Raw genomic sequence first — 16,270 nt, forward strand, 5'->3', positions numbered from 1 at the left:
TATTGAAACGCTGAACTGAGGTGTGTATAATAACTTTATTGAAACGCTGAACTGAGGTGTGAATAATAACTTTATTGAAACGCTGAACTGAGGTGTGAATAATAACTTTATTGAAACGCTGAACTGAGGAAATTTGGATTTGCACTTGGGATTATTTAAAGATGGAAGGAGAGAGGACAGGACTAGGAGGATGTCTGTCTCTCTGTCTGACTAGGAGGCTGTCTGCCTAGGAGGCTGTCTGTCTCTCTGTCTGACTAGGAGGCTGTCTGTCTCTCTGTCTGACTAGGAGGCTGTCTGCCTAGGAGGCTGTCTGCCTAGGAGGCTGTCTGTCTCTCTGTCTGACTAGGAGGCTGTCTGTCTCTCTGTCTGACTAGGAGGCTGTCTGTCTCTCTGTCTGACTAGGAGGCTGTCTGTCTCTCTGTCTGACTAGGAGGCTGTCTGTCTCTTGTGCTGTGGTGTGTGTGTGTAGTTGTGCTCTGACAGGGTAGACAGGCTGGTAGTGTGGTAGTGTGGTGGTATGAGAGGTGTCTCTGTGCTGATCTAGCCCAGCAGAGGGCACTGTCACGTGGGATGAGCTTAACTACCTGTCAGGGTAGCATGGTGCTGCTAGCACAAGGCTAGTTGCTGTTGTTTCAGAGGCCCACCACTCAGCCTGACTCAGGAAAGGGTTCCGATTGGCTCTTAGCCTGACTCAGGAAAGGGGTTCTGATTGGCTCTCAGCCCGACTCAGGAAAGGGGTTCCGATTGGCTCTTAGCCCGACTCAGGAAAGGGTTTCTGAATCTGATTTGGTTCTTCAAAGCTGTCTAGGGAAAACCATGTTCTGGGTGCAAGTCTCCTCTGAACACAGATCTGTGATCGGCTCCTCGCTACATCCTAACCTTAAACCATTTAGGGAGAAGGGGCCAGTGTCTGGGCAGGGCCAGGTAACTAAAGCCCTCCGATCAGTTATCACCGGGTGTTATTGTGTGCCTGTCGGAGTGGATGGTTAGACGAGGGACAAGCAGTCTGTCTGTTGAGACGTGACGCGGCACCCAAGTGTTAATCTCCTCTGTTTGGTGTGTCCCCCCTCTCTGTCTCTCTCTGTCTCTCTCTAGCTCTCTGTCTCTCTCTGTCTCTCTCTGTCTCTCTCTAGCTCTCTCTAGCTCTCTAGCTCTCTCTAGCTCTCTCTAGCTCTGTCTCTCTCTGTCTCTCTCTGTCTCTCTGTCACTGTCTCTCTGTCTCGCTAGCTCTCTCTCTGTCTCTCACTGTCTCTGTCTTTCTGTCTCTGTCTCTCTCGGTCTCTCTCTCTCTCTCTCTCTCTCTCTCTCTGTCTCTCTGTCTCTCTATATCTCTCTCTGTCTCTCTGTCTCTCTGTCTCTCTGTCTCTCTCTCTGTCTCTCTCTCTCTGTCTCTCTGTCTCTCTCTCTCTCTCTCTCTCTCTCTGTCTCTGTCTCTCTGTCTCTCTCTGTCTCTCTCTGTCACTGTCTCTCTCTGTCTCGCTAGCTCTCTCTCTGTCTCTCACTGTCTCTGTCTTTCTGTCTCTGTCTCTCTCGGTCTCTCTCTCGGTCTCTCTCTCTCTCTCTATCTCTCTCTCTGTCTCTCTGTCTCTCTCTCTCTCTGTCTCTCTGTCTCTCTGTCTCTCTCTCTGTCTGTCTCTCTCCTCTCTCTGTCTCTCTCTCTCTCTCTGTCTCTCTCTCTCTCTCTGTCTCTCTCTGTCTCTCTCTCCCTCTCTCTGTGTAACTCAACCCAGTGTAGTAGTATGGTATGTTCTTCGTCATCACTACTACTGTCATGCCAAACCAAGGAAGAAGAAGAGGAAGGAAAGGACGATGTTGTTGTCGCTGGAAAACCCGGACAACGTTTATATGCTTGAAATCCATTTTTTATTTTTATTTTTTGCAAGAAAAAAGTTGAGAAGGAAGTTTGAGGAATTTGAAAGAAATTAAGTGTAAAGCAATGTATTGTAATGTACAAATCCCCTGATAGGTGCCGAGCCACAAAACGTATTATCCTGGGATCATTAGTCTTCTATCTGAGAAGACGAGCGCTGCGTGTTACCATGGTTATCCTTCCCAACTCTGGTTAACATGATGAGGCTCTGTGGCTTTTAGTTAAGACTTGACTGGGGAGGAATCACGTGTCTCATTGTCATTTACATTGACGATGACCCTGGAAAGCTTTAGTCTATTATATATATATATCAGCACAGCACAAAGACCTGGGAGTTAGAGGGGTAACGGGGGAGGGTAGCGAGGGAAGATTGGGGAAGGTAGCGAGGGAGAATTGGGGAAGGTAGCGAGGGATGATTGGGGGGGAGGGTAGGGTGCTCAAAGAGACTATGCAATGGTGTTATCCAGCCTTCCATGTTTATTCGGGGTTGGTTTGTTGATATCTAAAGGCCAGTCCACAGTGGAGACCTGGGCAGTGTTCCAGACCTGTCTCCTATGTTACTGCACTACTGATGACCAGGGACTCATAGACAGTGATTGCCCTCTGTAGGGACTACGGTGCCACAGCGCAGCCAGGAGGTCACGGTAATTCCTAAAAAAACATGTGTGCCATCACCTTTTCTACCTACTAGCCAACCAACCAGCCACAGGGGACAGCTATAGGCAGGAGGTTAGATTTACTGCTGCTTCCATAGAGATGTTCTATCGCTGAGCGTTCTAGAGTTCTAGAGTTCTATCAGCTAGAAGTCTCTCCTTTTACTTCTATAGAGACGTTCTATCGCTGAGCGTTCTAGAGTTCTATCACTGAGAGTTCTAGAGTTCTATCAGCTAGAAGTCTCTCCTTTTACTTCCATAGAGACGTTCTATCGCTGAGCGTTCTATCAGCTAGAAGTCTCTCCTTTACTTATATAGAGACGTTCTATCGCTGAGCGTTCTAGAGTTCTATCACTGAGAGTTCTAGACGTTCTATCACTGAGAGTTCTATCAGCTAGAAGTCTCTCCTTTACTTCTATAGAGACGTTCTATCACTGAGAATTCTAGAGTTCTATCACTGAGAGTTCTAGAGTTCTATCAGCTAGAAGTCTCTCCTTTACTTCTATAGAGACGTTCTATCACTGAGAATTCTAGAATTCTCTCCTTTACTTCTATAGAGACGTTCTATCACTGAGAATTCTAGAATTCTCTCCTTTACTTCTATAGAGACGTTCTATCGCTGAGCGTTCTAGAGTTCTATCCTTTACTTCTATAGAGACATTCTATCACTGAGAATTCTAGAATTCTCTCCTTTATTTCTAAAGACATTCTATCACTGAGAATTGTATCAGCTAGAAGCCTCACACCTTGAGATGCAGAGTAGAATATTGGCCTGACCTGTAAACCTAATATGCACATTGCTTTGGGAGGCTGATTGATACGATGTACAGAGAGAGAAACCCCATGTCTATAATATGACTAATAATTAAAGACTTGACAGTTACAGGGACAGTGTTTTGGCGTTGTGTCTTCCTGACGGGGGGGGCGTTCAGGGTCTTCGGGGGGAAACTGCACTTTCTGAAGGACAATCCTTATTTTGGTAACACTGACGTAACGTTTAACCAAGGTAGAGACTCCAGCCTGCTCCTCCCACCGTCATCCCATGTCTCCTCCTCCCATCGTCGTCACCACGACGACCACGATGATGCTGGCGTTCTGTTGTCATTTGTTTTTATTTCATAATAATAATGATATATATTATTATTTTATTTTTTTTCTTCTTGGTTGAGGTTTTATTTTACTTTATTTTGGTGATTTATTTTTAGTGCTATTAAAGAGAATGTGTACCGAAGGTGTTTATTAGGTTGGTTGGTGGACGGTCTCCTGGGCTGAGCCGACCCGGCCGACCGAGCGCTAGACATATTGATAACTGTTTGTAAACATTCTGGCCGTAGTGTCGGAAACACAAAAGCTGTATAACTTGGGTGCAACCTCAATAAAAAGACTAACAGTGATTGTCGTCTGTTCATTTCTGGCCCCAAATAGAGCCCTACACCCTACACACTTGTTAGGGCGTGATGTCGTCTGTTCATTTCTGGCCCCAAATAGAGCCCTACACCCTACACACTTGTTAGGGGCGTGATGTCGTCTGTTCATTTCTGGCCCTATCCCCAAATAGAGCCCTACACCCTACACACTTGTTAGGGGCGGCAGGGTGTCAAAGGAATTGAACCATTCCTGTATGTGTTCATTAAACAATTCAATTAAAATCACTCTGTCTTGTTTCTAAGAATTTGTAAGATCCTTAATTGCATGAAATAGACAGACCAGTCTTATCAAAATTAGCCAATGGCATTTATTATCGAGAGCGCGCTGCTCATAGAGCCCTCTATAACAGTATATATATCAAATATGACGTCATAGGTTATAAAATGTCTCTCCTCCTCTCGACCAGGACAAAGCAGGTTCAAAGGTTAATTCCAACTCACTAGCGCATATACCTGACACACACTATAACTGGATTAACTCCTGAAGTCTCACTATAGTTTATTACCACTAAACAGACAGTTCCATCGCTGAGCGTTCTAGAGTTCTAGGTAAAACTGGTAAAACTAGGGACCCTGGGCCGATCCCTGACATTTGGTCTAGGTAAAACTGGTAAAACTAGGGACCCTGGGCCGATCCCTGACATTTGGTCTAGGTAAAACTGGTAAAACTAGGGACCCCGGGCCGATCCCTGACATTTGGTCTAGGTAAAACTAGGGACCCCGGGCCGATCCCTGACATTTGGTCTAGGTAAAACTAGGGACCCCGGGCCGATCCCTGACATTTGGTCTAGGTAAAACTAGGGACCCCGGGCCGATCCCTGACATTTGGTCTAGGTAAAACTAGGGAACCCGGGCCAATCCCTGACATTTGGTCTAGGTAAAACTAGGGAACCCGGGCCGATCCCTGACATTTGGTCTAGGTAAAACTAGGGAACCCGGGCCAATCCCTGACATTTGGTCTAGGTAAAACGGGTAAAACTAGGGACCCTGGGCCGATCCCTGACATTTGGTCTAGGTAAAACTAGGGACCCTGGGCCGATCCCTGACATTTGGTCTAGGTAAAACTAGGGACCCCGGGCCGATCCCTGACATTTGGTCTAGGTAAAACTGGTGACCAGTTTGTTCTCAAAGAGACTGTGCAGAAATCACTCCAGCATTTCCTGGTTGCTACGATGTCAGTATATGTGACAAGACAAGCAGTGTAGAGAATCATTATGTTGTGTTTTTAAAGCTGGTTTACAAAAACATTTTATTGAATGGGAAACAGAACTGCTCTACTGCTGCGTAGACTTGCTTTCAAGGACCGTGACAGATCCATAACTCATATTTCTATGTGAATTTGGTTGGGGCGTGACTGAGGGAACTCCCTGAACCACAAGATGGCGCTGTACAACAAGAGTCCAACCATAAAAGTGATGTTTATTTTTCACCTCCCGAACTCAGGAGGAAAATACACATTTTCATTAAATACAGTGGAACACAAGACAAAAGGCATCGGCTGCCACAGAGAGAACGGAGGAGGAGAAGAGGGACTGATGAAGTGGTGGGCGGGGGGGAGGGAGACGCTGCCCAGCCCAGCCAGTCGGACAGCATCATCAGGACTTCCTGTGAGGAGCAGAAACAGGAAGTTCCAGCTCAGTAAAACACAGATTAATTTAATTAAAACGTGATGAAGTAGATTCTTTGTTTTAGTGAATAAAAACAGACAGCGATTCAAACGACACCAATTGATGATGTCATTTCTGCTCGAGCCGACGTCTACAGCGTTCACAGTCAACGGGATTTCTGGGAAATGGCCCTTTTAAGAAAAAGTACATCACTGCGCACAGGTCATTCATCTGTGTTGGATTGATTTCCCTGCTGAAACGGTAATGACACGGGAGGCTAATTGATTTCTATACACACACTCACACAGGGACAGTCTCAAACGGTTTCTCTCTGCCACCCCCCCCTCTTCCAGCAAGGGGGAACATCCCATCCCCCATAGGAGGCGTGTCACTAAATGACCAATAGGGGGCGCTGTGTTGAAGCCACCAGGCCTCCATAGGGGGCGTGTCACCAAATGACCTATAGGGGGCGCTGTGTTGAAGCCACCAGGCCTCCATAGGGGGCGTGTCACTAAATGACCAATAGGGGGCGCTGTGTTGAAGCCACCAGGCCTCCATAGGGGGCGTGTCACTAAACGACCAATAGGGGGCGCTGTGTTGAAGCCACCAGGCCTCCATAGGGGCGTGTCACTAAACGACCAATAGGGGGCGCTGTGTTGAAGCCACCGGGCCTCCATAGGGGGCGTGTCACTAAACGACCAATAGGGGGCGCTGTGTTGAAGCCACCAGGCCTCCATAGGGGGCATGTCACTAAATGACCAATAGGGGGCGCTGTGTTGAAGCCACCAGGCCTCCATAGGGGGCGTGTCACTAAATGACCAATAGGGGGCGCTGTGTTGAAGCCACCAGGCCTCCATAGGGGGCGTGTCACTAAATGACCAATAGGGGGCGCTGTGTTGAAGCCACCAGGCCTCCATAGGGGGCGTGTCACTAAACGACCAATAGGGGGCGCTGTGTTGAAGCCACCGGGCTCCATCTTGGCTCCTCCCCCCCGTTGTAAACAACACTTTAGGACGTTATAGAAATTAATTTACTAAAATGTCCCCGACATGTTTATTGAATTACAGACAGATTTTACATCCGCTAAACAAATTAAAAATATTTTCCTTAACGTATATATATATATATATTTTAAGTACTAATGTTACTGTCCTCACTACAACAAAAACGTTTAAATTAAATACTGTTGTAATTGTACAATTACAAAGGACAGATTTTTCCTGAGTGTCTTAAGGGGAAGGGGGCGTGGGGGAAGGGGGCGTGGGGGAAGGGGGCGTGGGGGGAAGGGGGCGTGGGGGAAGGGGGCGTGGGGGGAAGTGGGGTGGGGGGAAGTGGGCGTGGGGGAAGGGGGCGGGGGGGAAGTGGGCGTGGGGGAAGGGGGCGGGGGGGAAGGGGCGGGGGGAAGGGGGCGGGGGGGAAGGGGCGTGGGGGAAGTGGGGGAAGTGGGGGGAAGGGGAAGTGGGGGAAGGGGGCGTGGGGGAAGTGGGCGTGGGGGGAAGGGGGCGGGGGGAAGGGGGCGTGGGGGGAAGGGGGGCGGGGGGGGAAGGGGCGCGGGGGGAAGTGGGGGTGGGGGGGAAGGGGGCGTGGGGGAAGTGGGGCGTGGGGGAAGTGGGGCGGGGGGGAAGTGGGCGTGGGGGGGAAGGGGGCGTGGGGGAAGGGGGCGTGGGGGAAGGGGAAGTGGGCGTGGGGGGTGGGGGAAGGGGGCGTGGGGGAAGGGGGCGGGGGGGTGGGGGAAGGGGGGCGTGGGGGAAGTGGGCGTGGGGGAAGGGGGCGTGGGGGAAGGGGGCGTGGGGGAAGTGGGCGTGGGGGGAAGGGGGCGGGGGGGAAGGGGGCGTGGGGGAAGGGGAAGTGGGCGTGGGGGGTGGGGGGAAGGGGGCGGGGGAAGGGGGCGTGGGGGGTGGGGGAAGGGGGCGTGGGGGGAAGTGGGCGTGGGGGAAGGGGGCGTGGGGGAAGTGGGCGTGGGGGAAGGGGCGGGGGGGGAAGGGGGCGTGGGGGAAGGGGGCGTGGGGGAAGGGGGCGTGGGGGAAGGGGGCGTGGACACTCACTGGGGGTGTTAGTAGTTCCTGGTTCATTGTTATTCATACACGTCCTTCTTGTCAGCGATGTACTGGACGATATCCTGAGGAGACATCAGCTTCTCTGCCTCCACATCCGGGATCTCAAACCCTGCAGCAGGAACACGTTAAAACACACACACACACACACACACACACACACACACACACACACACACACACACACACACACACACACACGGCTTAATACACACACACACACACATTAGGCTTAACACACACACACACGGCTTAATACACACACACACACACACATTAGGCTTAACACACATACACACACATTCGTTAACACAGTGGTATTAACCACAGTTGTATGTAGGAAGTGGAAAGGGTTAGTTAATCCTAGTAACTAAGTTATCGACATGAAAATATAATGACTAGTCTGGAACATTCCTATTTAAATCAACGAATGGACCAGCAGGGAGACAGACCGACAGGGAGGGAGAGACAGACAGACAGGGGGAGAGAGACAGACAGACAGGGAGAGAGAGACAGACCGACAGGGAGGGAGAGACAGACCGACAGGGAGGGAGAGACAGACCGACAGGGAGGGAGAGACAGACCGACAGGGAGGGAGAGACAGACCGACAGGGAGGGAGAGACAGACCGACAGGGAGGGAGAGACAGACCGACAGGGAGGGAGAGACAGACCGACAGGGAGGGAGAGACAGGGAGGGAGAGACAGACCGACAGTCAAACAGAGACAGGGAGGGAGAGACAGACCGACAGGGAGGGAGAGACAGTCAAACAGAGACAGGGAGGGAGAGACAGACCGACAGGGAGGGAGAGACAGACCGACAGAGAGGGAGAGACAGACCGACAGAGAGGGAGAGACAGACCGACAGGGAGGGAGAGACAGACCGACAGAGAGGGAGAGACAGACCGACAGTTAAACAGAGACAGGGAGGGAGAGACAGACCGACAGGGAGGGAGAAACAGACCGACAGAGAGGGAGAGACAGACCGACGGGGAGGGAGAGACAGACCGACGGGGAGGGAGAGACAGACCGACAGGGAGGGAGAGACAGACCGACAGGGGGAGAGAGACAGACCGACAGGGAGGGAGAGACAGACCGACAGGGAGGAGAGAGAGACAGACCGACAGGGAGGGAGAAACAGACCGACAGAGAGGGAGAGACAGACCGACAGAGAGGGGAGAGACAGACCGACGGGGAGGGAGAGACAGACCGACAGTCAAACAGAGAGACAGGGAGGGAGAGACAGTAGATACAGGGAGCCAGACTCACCAAACTCATCCTCCATGGCCATAATGATCTCTACCTGGTCCAAGCTGTCTAACCCCAGGTCCTTCAGGAAGTGGGACGACGTCACCAGCTGAGGATACAGATCAATCAGAGGAGATCAGGACAGACAGAGACATCCTAGATCTGCAGTCCTACTCTGACATAAACTACATAACCAGTCCTACTCTGAGATACATAACCAGTCCTACTCTGAGATACATAACCAGTCCTACTCTGAGATACATAACCAGTCCTACTCTGAGATACACTACATAACCAAAAGTATGTGGACACCTACTCATCCAAAATCATGGGTGTCCACATACTTTTGTATTTATACAACGGGTGGCTATAATCTATGTTGATAAAACTGCCCATTTACTCTGTTCCATCTGACTGCGCAGTCCACTGTCTCATCAGCCCAGCCAGGCAATTTATAAAATATTCAATGTAAAAAAACAGAACAAAAAGACTGAACGAACTGGGTCGCGTCTCTGGCAACCGAACCGATCGAACGAACAACCAGCCAGCTTGGGTAGCAAACTTAGATTAGTGTCGGGACTATATCTTGTTGGCAGGAGGAAATTGTATGAATAAATGTATAATATAAATATATGCCATTTTAGCTGACGCTTTTATCCAAAGCGACTTACAGTCATGTGTGCATACATTCTACGTATGGGTGGTCCCGGGAATCGAACCCACTACCCTGGCGTTACAAGCGCCATGCTCTACCAACTGAGCTACAGAAGGACCATCCATGTATGAAAGATAAGGAGTGTTGATGTCAAACTGATCCTAGATATGTGGAGAATAAATCCACTAGACAAACAGAACCACGAGGAAGCGAATGGGAACGAAACAGGAGAGGATGTGTCCAATAGAAACTCTCTCTTGTTGTCATTGCAAAAACGTAAAACCGTCTGGACTAACGACTCAGTATTCCTACTCTCGAAAACGAGCCGTGGCGCCTCGGGTCTGTCCTTACCTTCTCTGGGTTGATCTTGTCATAGAGCTTGAGGACGTACATCACTCGTTCTTTAATGCTTTCAATGGTGAGGGGAGGCAGGTCTCCATACTGTCGACAGAACACTCCCACTGAGCTGAGATCTAGAGAGAAGAAGGAGGAGGACAGGAAGGAAGAAAGGATGGGTTCAGAGGTCATTCACTTATCGATGCCAGCTTGACTTACAACACTTCTGCACAATGCACCCATTTGACAAATCAAGCAGTTTAGTTCAAGCCTAGATAATAGCTAGCGAATATTAGATGTGCACTAAATACAATGCAGTAGACAAGTCATGCGTGCGTCACATCCTGTCACAACAACCTCAGGTATTGATAATAAATAACACATTTGCTTTAGAGTAAATTAAAATGTGTCAAATCGACTGTCATCTAGTATACACTATATAACATGCTAGTAAGCTATGCTAACAGTACTTAATTGTACGACAGTTTGAACATAAAGTTTAATTCAAATTGTACTCAACTAAACTAGCCAAGTATCAAACGATTACAGGATAAATTAGCTTAGCTTTGCTGCTAACACAATGAGACACAGTCGGTGGTTGTGTAACATAAATGCATGTATCCATTCAAACTTCACATTTTCACAGAGTCGCTTTCGTTGAATTAGTAAAACGGTCCCGGTTTTAAAGAGTTTGGCTTTGCAAAGTGACCGGTTGGCACTTAGTTACAGATTTTAGTTTGGAAAGACACTGGTAGGTCAATGTACAATCCATCACTACTAGGCCACAGCAGCGACTAAACGGTCTCCATGTTATTCAAGACAAACCCGTGTTTGTTCGGTCCACCGGGTCCGCTGACTGCTGGCAATGAAGGACAACGGTCGGGGGTTGAATAGGACCGGGACAGCTGCGGCTCTCACGGCAATGTTACCCGACGAGAGTCTCACGGAAGACCGGGGGAGCTGGCGGACACACTGCGCTAGGAGGACACGGGACGCCATGGTTTTTGGAAGATCAATCCCAGGGTGCAAAGCAACACACGCGTTTTGGAAGACAAGTTGGTTTCCACTAGATAGCACAGCCACAAAGTCAAAGGGAAAAGGAGGTCAAATGTGCGCAGGCGCACTAGTTATTATTTTAAAAAAAATAACGCCGATATTTAATATGATTTTTCTTTATTAAGCTATAACGTAATTATAATGCTTTCCGGTACGTTTTCTTATTTCATTAAATTGGAATAATGTAATAATTGTGACTTTGTTTGAAAATTTGTCGCATCGTCGGGAAGCGGATCAAGGGTATTACGTTCTGTACGTAAGACATGACTAATCAACAGAACCAAAACAAACACAACAATTATATTAAACAATTATATATTATATTATTATTTCGTCGATCATTAACAAATTATGTTAATTCTTTAACACACATATTTAAAAGAAAAAAAAATTAGTTGAATATTACTTATTATTTGTGACCGGAAGAGGTTTTCCATCATCATCGATGTTTCATTGCTCTGCTAGTCTGGTCTGAAGGGAGAGGCTGACAGCAGAGTAAAACCACATCAACTCGTTTTCTGTACATTTTTAAAAACAGAAATCATTACAACCATGGAATTGTGTGAGATACTGTACAACAAGGCGGAATACATTGAAACGGTAATCACAAGCTTGTAATTCGGTGTTTATTTGACAAGATAACGTTAACGATTAGCAAGTTAGCGTTTAGCTCATTGTATACAAACCATTATGAGCACCTTCCTAATATTGAGTTGTATCTCCTTTTTGCCCCTCCTAACTATAAGTGCTGTACATATGAATTTGTATATATATATATATATATATATATATATATATTGGTATTTACACTGAGGATACCAAACATTATGAGCACCTTCCTAATATTGAGTTGTACCTCCTTTTGCCCTCATACCAGCCTTAATTCGTCAGGGTTATCGACTACAAGGTGTAGAAAGCATCCCAACAGGGATGCTGGCCCATGTTGACTACAAGGTGTAGAAAGCGTCCCAACAGGGATGCTGGTCCATGTTGACTCTACAAGGTGTAGAAAGCGTCCCAACAGGGATGCTGGTCCATGTTGACTCTACAAGGTGTAGAAAGCGTCCCAACAGGGATGCTGGCCCATGTTGACTCTACAAGGTGTAGAAAGCGTCCCAACAGGGATGCTGGTCCATGTTGACTCTAGCGTCCCAAAGGGATGCTGGCCCAGAAAGCGTCCCAACAGGGATGCTGGTCCATGTTGACTCTACAAGGTGTAGAAAGCGTCCCAACAGGGATGCTGGTCCATGTTGACTACAAGGTGTAGAAAGCGTCCCAACAGGGATGCTGGTCCATGTTGACTGCTACAAGGTGCTGGTCCATGTTGAAAGCGTCCCAACAGGGATGCTGGTCCATGTTGACAATGCATCCCACAGTGCTGTGTCCAGAAAGCGTCCCAACAGGGATGTCCATGTTTAGGACAAGGTGTAGAAAGCGTCCCAACAGGGATGCTGGTCCATGTTGACTACAACCCCAGCAGCCAACAGGGATGCTGGTTCCATGTTGATACAAACCGGTGCGCCTGGCATCCCAACAGGGATGCTGGTCCATGTTGACTTCAAGGTATAGAAAGCATGCCCAACAGGGATGCTGGTCCTTGTTTAACCTACAAGGTGTAGAAACTGCCCCAACAGGGATGCTGGTCCATGTGACATCAATAAGGTGATCATAGCTCCCAACAGGGATGCTGGTCCATGTTGACTCAAGGTGTGGAAAGCTGGAAGGGAAAGCGTCCCAACAGGGATGTTTTTGTTGACTACTATCCCAACAGGGTGTCAGAAACATGTCCCAACAGTACTGTGCTGGTCCAATGATCAGCATGTTGTCCAATGCTTCCCTGTCAGTTAGTGTCCAGTTGGCTGGATGTCCTTTAGGTGGTGGACCGTTCTTATACACACAGGGAAACGGTTGAGCGTGATAAACCCCAGCAGCGTTGCAGTTCTGTACAAACCGGTGCGCCTGGCACCTACTACCAAACCCCGATCTAAGGCACTTCAATATATTTTGTCTTGCCCATTCAGCCTGTGAATGGTCAGTAAACAGTCTATGCCTCCTTGTTTAACCCGTCAGCATGTCTCTTCATCTACACTGATTGAAGTGGATTTAACAAAGTGACATCTGAGATCAGTAGGTTATCAACTGGATTCAGCATGTCCTCTCTCCCTGTCAGTTAGCATCTAGCGGTGGTCAGTAAACCTGTATCTGAGTCAGTACTGTTTATACCAACTGATCAGCATGTCCTCTCTCCCTGTCAGTTAGCATCTAGCGGTGGTCTGTAAACCTGTATCTGAGTCAGTACTGTTTATACCAACTGATCAGCATGTCCTCTCTCCCTGTCAGTTAGCATCTAGCGGTGGTCTGTAAACCTGTATCTGAGTCAGTACAGTTTATACCAACTGATCAGCATGTCCTCTCTCCCTGTCAGTTAGCATCTAGCGGTGGTCTGTAAACCTGTATCTGAGTCAGAACTGTTTATACCAACTGATCAGCATGTCCTCTCTCCCTGTCAGTTAGCATCTAGCGGTGGTCTGTAAACCTGTATCTGAGTCAGTACTGTTTATACCAACTGATCAGCATGTCCTCTCTCCCTGTCAGTTAGCATCTAGCGGTGGTCTGTAAACCTGTATCTGAGTCAGTACTGTTTATACCAACTGATCAGCATGTCCTCTCTCCCTGTCAGTTAGCATCTAGCGGTGGTCTGTAAACCTGTATCTGAGTCAGAACTGTTTATACCAACTGATCAGCATGTCCTCTCTCCCTGTCAGTTAGCATCTAGCGGTGGTCTGTAAACCTGTATCTGAGTCAGTACTGTTTATACCAACTGATCAGCATGTCCTCTCTCCCTGTCAGTTAGCATCTAGCGGTGGTCTGTAAACCTGTATCTGAGTCAGTACTGTTTATACCAACTGATCAGCATGTCAGCTCTCCCTGTCAGTTAGCATCTAGCGGTGGTCTGTAAACCTGTATCTGAGTCAGTACTGTTTATACCAACTGATCAGCATGTCCTCTCTCCCTGTCAGTTAGCATCTAGCGGTATACAGTAAAAGTCTGAGTAATACCTGCATGTCTCCTCTCCCTGTCAGCAGTTTATACCAACTGATCAGCATGTCCTCTCTCCCTGTCAGTTAGCATCTGGTAACAAAGTGATCTGAGTCGGTACTGTTTATACAACTGATCAGCATGTCCTCTGCCCTGTCAGGCATCTAGCGGTGGTCTGTAAACCTGTATCAGTCAGAACTGTTTCTACCAAGATGGGCCAGTTGGGGCTTTAGCATTACGGTGGTCTACACCGGTCCTTCTCACTGTCAGGCGTCTGTAACAGATGGGCAGTCGGTGTTGGGGCTTTACATTACTACACCGGTATTACACCATGAGATGGGCCAGTTGGGGCTTTACATTACTACTATACAGGTAATAAACCATGACTCTCCCTCCCTGTCTCCCAGTCCCTCCCTCCCTCCCTCCCTCCCTACCTCCCTCCCTCCCTCCCTCCCTCCCTGTCTGTCTGTCTGTCTGTCTGTCTGTCTCTGTCTGTCTGTCTGTCTGTCTCCCTCCCCCTCCCTCCCTCCCTCCCTCCCTCCCTCCCTCCCTCCCTGTCTCCTCCAGACTATAGTAATGAATGACTGTATAATCCGTGGAGACCTGGCCAATGTCAGGGTGGGGAGGCACTGTGTTGTGAAGAGCCGGAGTGTCATTCGGCCGCCGTTCAAAAAATTCAGCAAAGGGTGAGTTCTGCTCAACCTCTTCTAGACCAGGGGTCTCAGCCTTCTAGACCAGGGGTCTCCTCTTCTAGACCAGGGTCTCCTCTTCTCTCCTCTTCTAGACCAGGGGTCTCCTCTTCTAGACCAGGGGTCTCCAACCTCTTCTAGACCAGGGTCTCCTCTTCTAGACCAGGGTCTCCTCTTCTAGACCAGGGTCTCCTCTTCTAGACCAGGGGTCTAGACCCTCCTCTTCTAGACCAGGGGTCTCCAACCTCTTCTAGACCACTTCAGACCAGGGGTCTCCTCTTCTAGACCAGGGTCTCCAACCTCTTCTAGACCAGGGTCTCCAACCTCTTCTAGACCAGGGGTCTAGACCAGGGTCTCCTCTTCTAGACCAGGGGTCTCCTCTTCTAGACCAGGGGTCTCCTCTTCTAGACCAGGGTCTCCTCTTCTAGACCAGGGGTCTCCAACCTCTTCTAGACCAGGGGTCTCCTCTTCTAGACCAGGGTCTCCTCTTCTAGACCAGGGGTCTCCAACCTCTTCTAGACCAGGGGTCTCCTCTTCTAGACCAGGGGTCTCCTCTTCTAGACCAGGGTCTCCTCTTCTAGACCAGGGGTCTCCTCTTCTAGACCAGGGGTCTCCAACCTCTTCTAGACCAGGGGTCTCCTCTTCTAGACCAGGGGTCTCCAACCTCTTCTAGACCAGGGGTCTCCTCTTCAACCAGGGGTCTCCAACCTCTTCTAGACCAGGGGTCTCCTCTTCTAGACCAGGGGTCTCCTCTTCTAGACCAGGGGTCTCCTCTTCTAGACCAGGGGTCTCCAACCTCTTCTAGACCAGGGGTCTCCTCTTCTAGACCAGGGGTCTCCTCTTCTAGACCAGGGTCTCCAACCTCTTCTAGACCAGGGGTCTCCAACCTCTTCTAGACCAGGGGTCTCCAACCTCTTCTAGACCAGGGGTCTCCTCTTCTAGACCAGGGTCTCTCCTCTTCTAGACCAGGGGTCTCCTCTTCTAGACCAGGGGTCTCCTCTTCTAGACCAGGGGTCTCCTCTTCTAGACCAGGGGTCTCCAACCTCTTCTAGACCAGGGGTCTCCCTCTTCTAGACCAGGGGTCTCCTCTTCTAGACCAGGGGTCTCCTCTTCTAGACCAGGGGTCTCCTCTTCTAGACCAGGGGTCTCCATCCTCTTCTAGACCAGGGGTCTCCTCTTCTAGACCAGGGGTCTCCTCTTCTAGACCAGGGGTCTCCTCTTCTAGACCAGGGTCTCCTCTTCTAGACCAGGGGTCTCCAACCTCTTCTAGACCAGGGGTCTCCAACCTCTTCTAGACCAGGGTCTCTCTTCAACCAGGGTCTCCAACCTTCTAGACCAGGGGTCTCTAGACCTCTTTCTAGACCAGGGGTCTCTCTTCCAACCAGGGGTCTCCAGACCAGGGTCTCCTTCTAGACCAGGGGTCTCCAACCTCTTCTAGACCAGGGGTCTCCTCTTCTAGACCACCTCTTCTAGACCAGGGGTCTCCTCTTCTAGACCAGGGTCTCCTCTTCTAGACCAGGGGTCTCCAGACCAGGGGTCTCCTCTTCTAGACCAGGGGTCTCCTCTTCTAGACCAGGGGTCTCCTCTTCTAGACCAGGGTCTCCTCTTCTAGACCAGGGGTCTCCAACCTCTTCTAGA

The 16,270-nt window shown here is 49.3% G+C and overlaps 1 protein-coding gene across 1 annotated transcript; it reads right to left on the bottom strand.

The window, feature by feature from the left end:
* Positions 1-5,349: 5,349 nt before the first annotated feature.
* LOC127927636 (acyl carrier protein, mitochondrial-like) lies at positions 5,350-10,913 on the bottom strand. Its single transcript, XM_052514254.1, has 5 exons — positions 10,670-10,913; positions 9,864-9,985; positions 8,879-8,966; positions 7,603-7,723; positions 5,350-5,555 (listed from the first exon to the last, which is right to left on the bottom strand). Exons 1-4 carry the CDS (start codon positions 10,845-10,847, stop codon positions 7,632-7,634), a joined length of 480 nt encoding a protein of 159 aa, XP_052370214.1. The 5' UTR covers positions 10,848-10,913; the 3' UTR covers positions 5,350-5,555; positions 7,603-7,631.
* Between the last annotated feature and the right edge of the window lie 5,357 nt (positions 10,914-16,270).

Source organism: Oncorhynchus keta, unplaced genomic scaffold (genome assembly GCF_023373465.1).
Source record: "Oncorhynchus keta strain PuntledgeMale-10-30-2019 unplaced genomic scaffold, Oket_V2 Un_scaffold_16189_pilon_pilon, whole genome shotgun sequence".
NCBI classification, from domain to species: Eukaryota; Metazoa; Chordata; class Actinopteri; order Salmoniformes; family Salmonidae; genus Oncorhynchus; species Oncorhynchus keta.

Coding starts and splice junctions, on each gene's coding strand:
- LOC127927636 (XM_052514254.1), bottom strand. CDS start 10,847: ATGGCGTCCCGTGTCCTCCTAGCGCAGTGTGTCCGCCAGCTCCCCCGG. Junction 9,986..10,669: donor GACCGAACAAACACGGGTTT/GTCTTGAATAAC, acceptor TCTTCTCTCTAG/ATCTCAGCTCAGTGGGAGTG. Junction 7,724..8,878: donor GGCCATGGAGGATGAGTTTG/GTGAGTCTGGCT, acceptor TTCCTGCTGCAG/GGTTTGAGATCCCGGATGTG.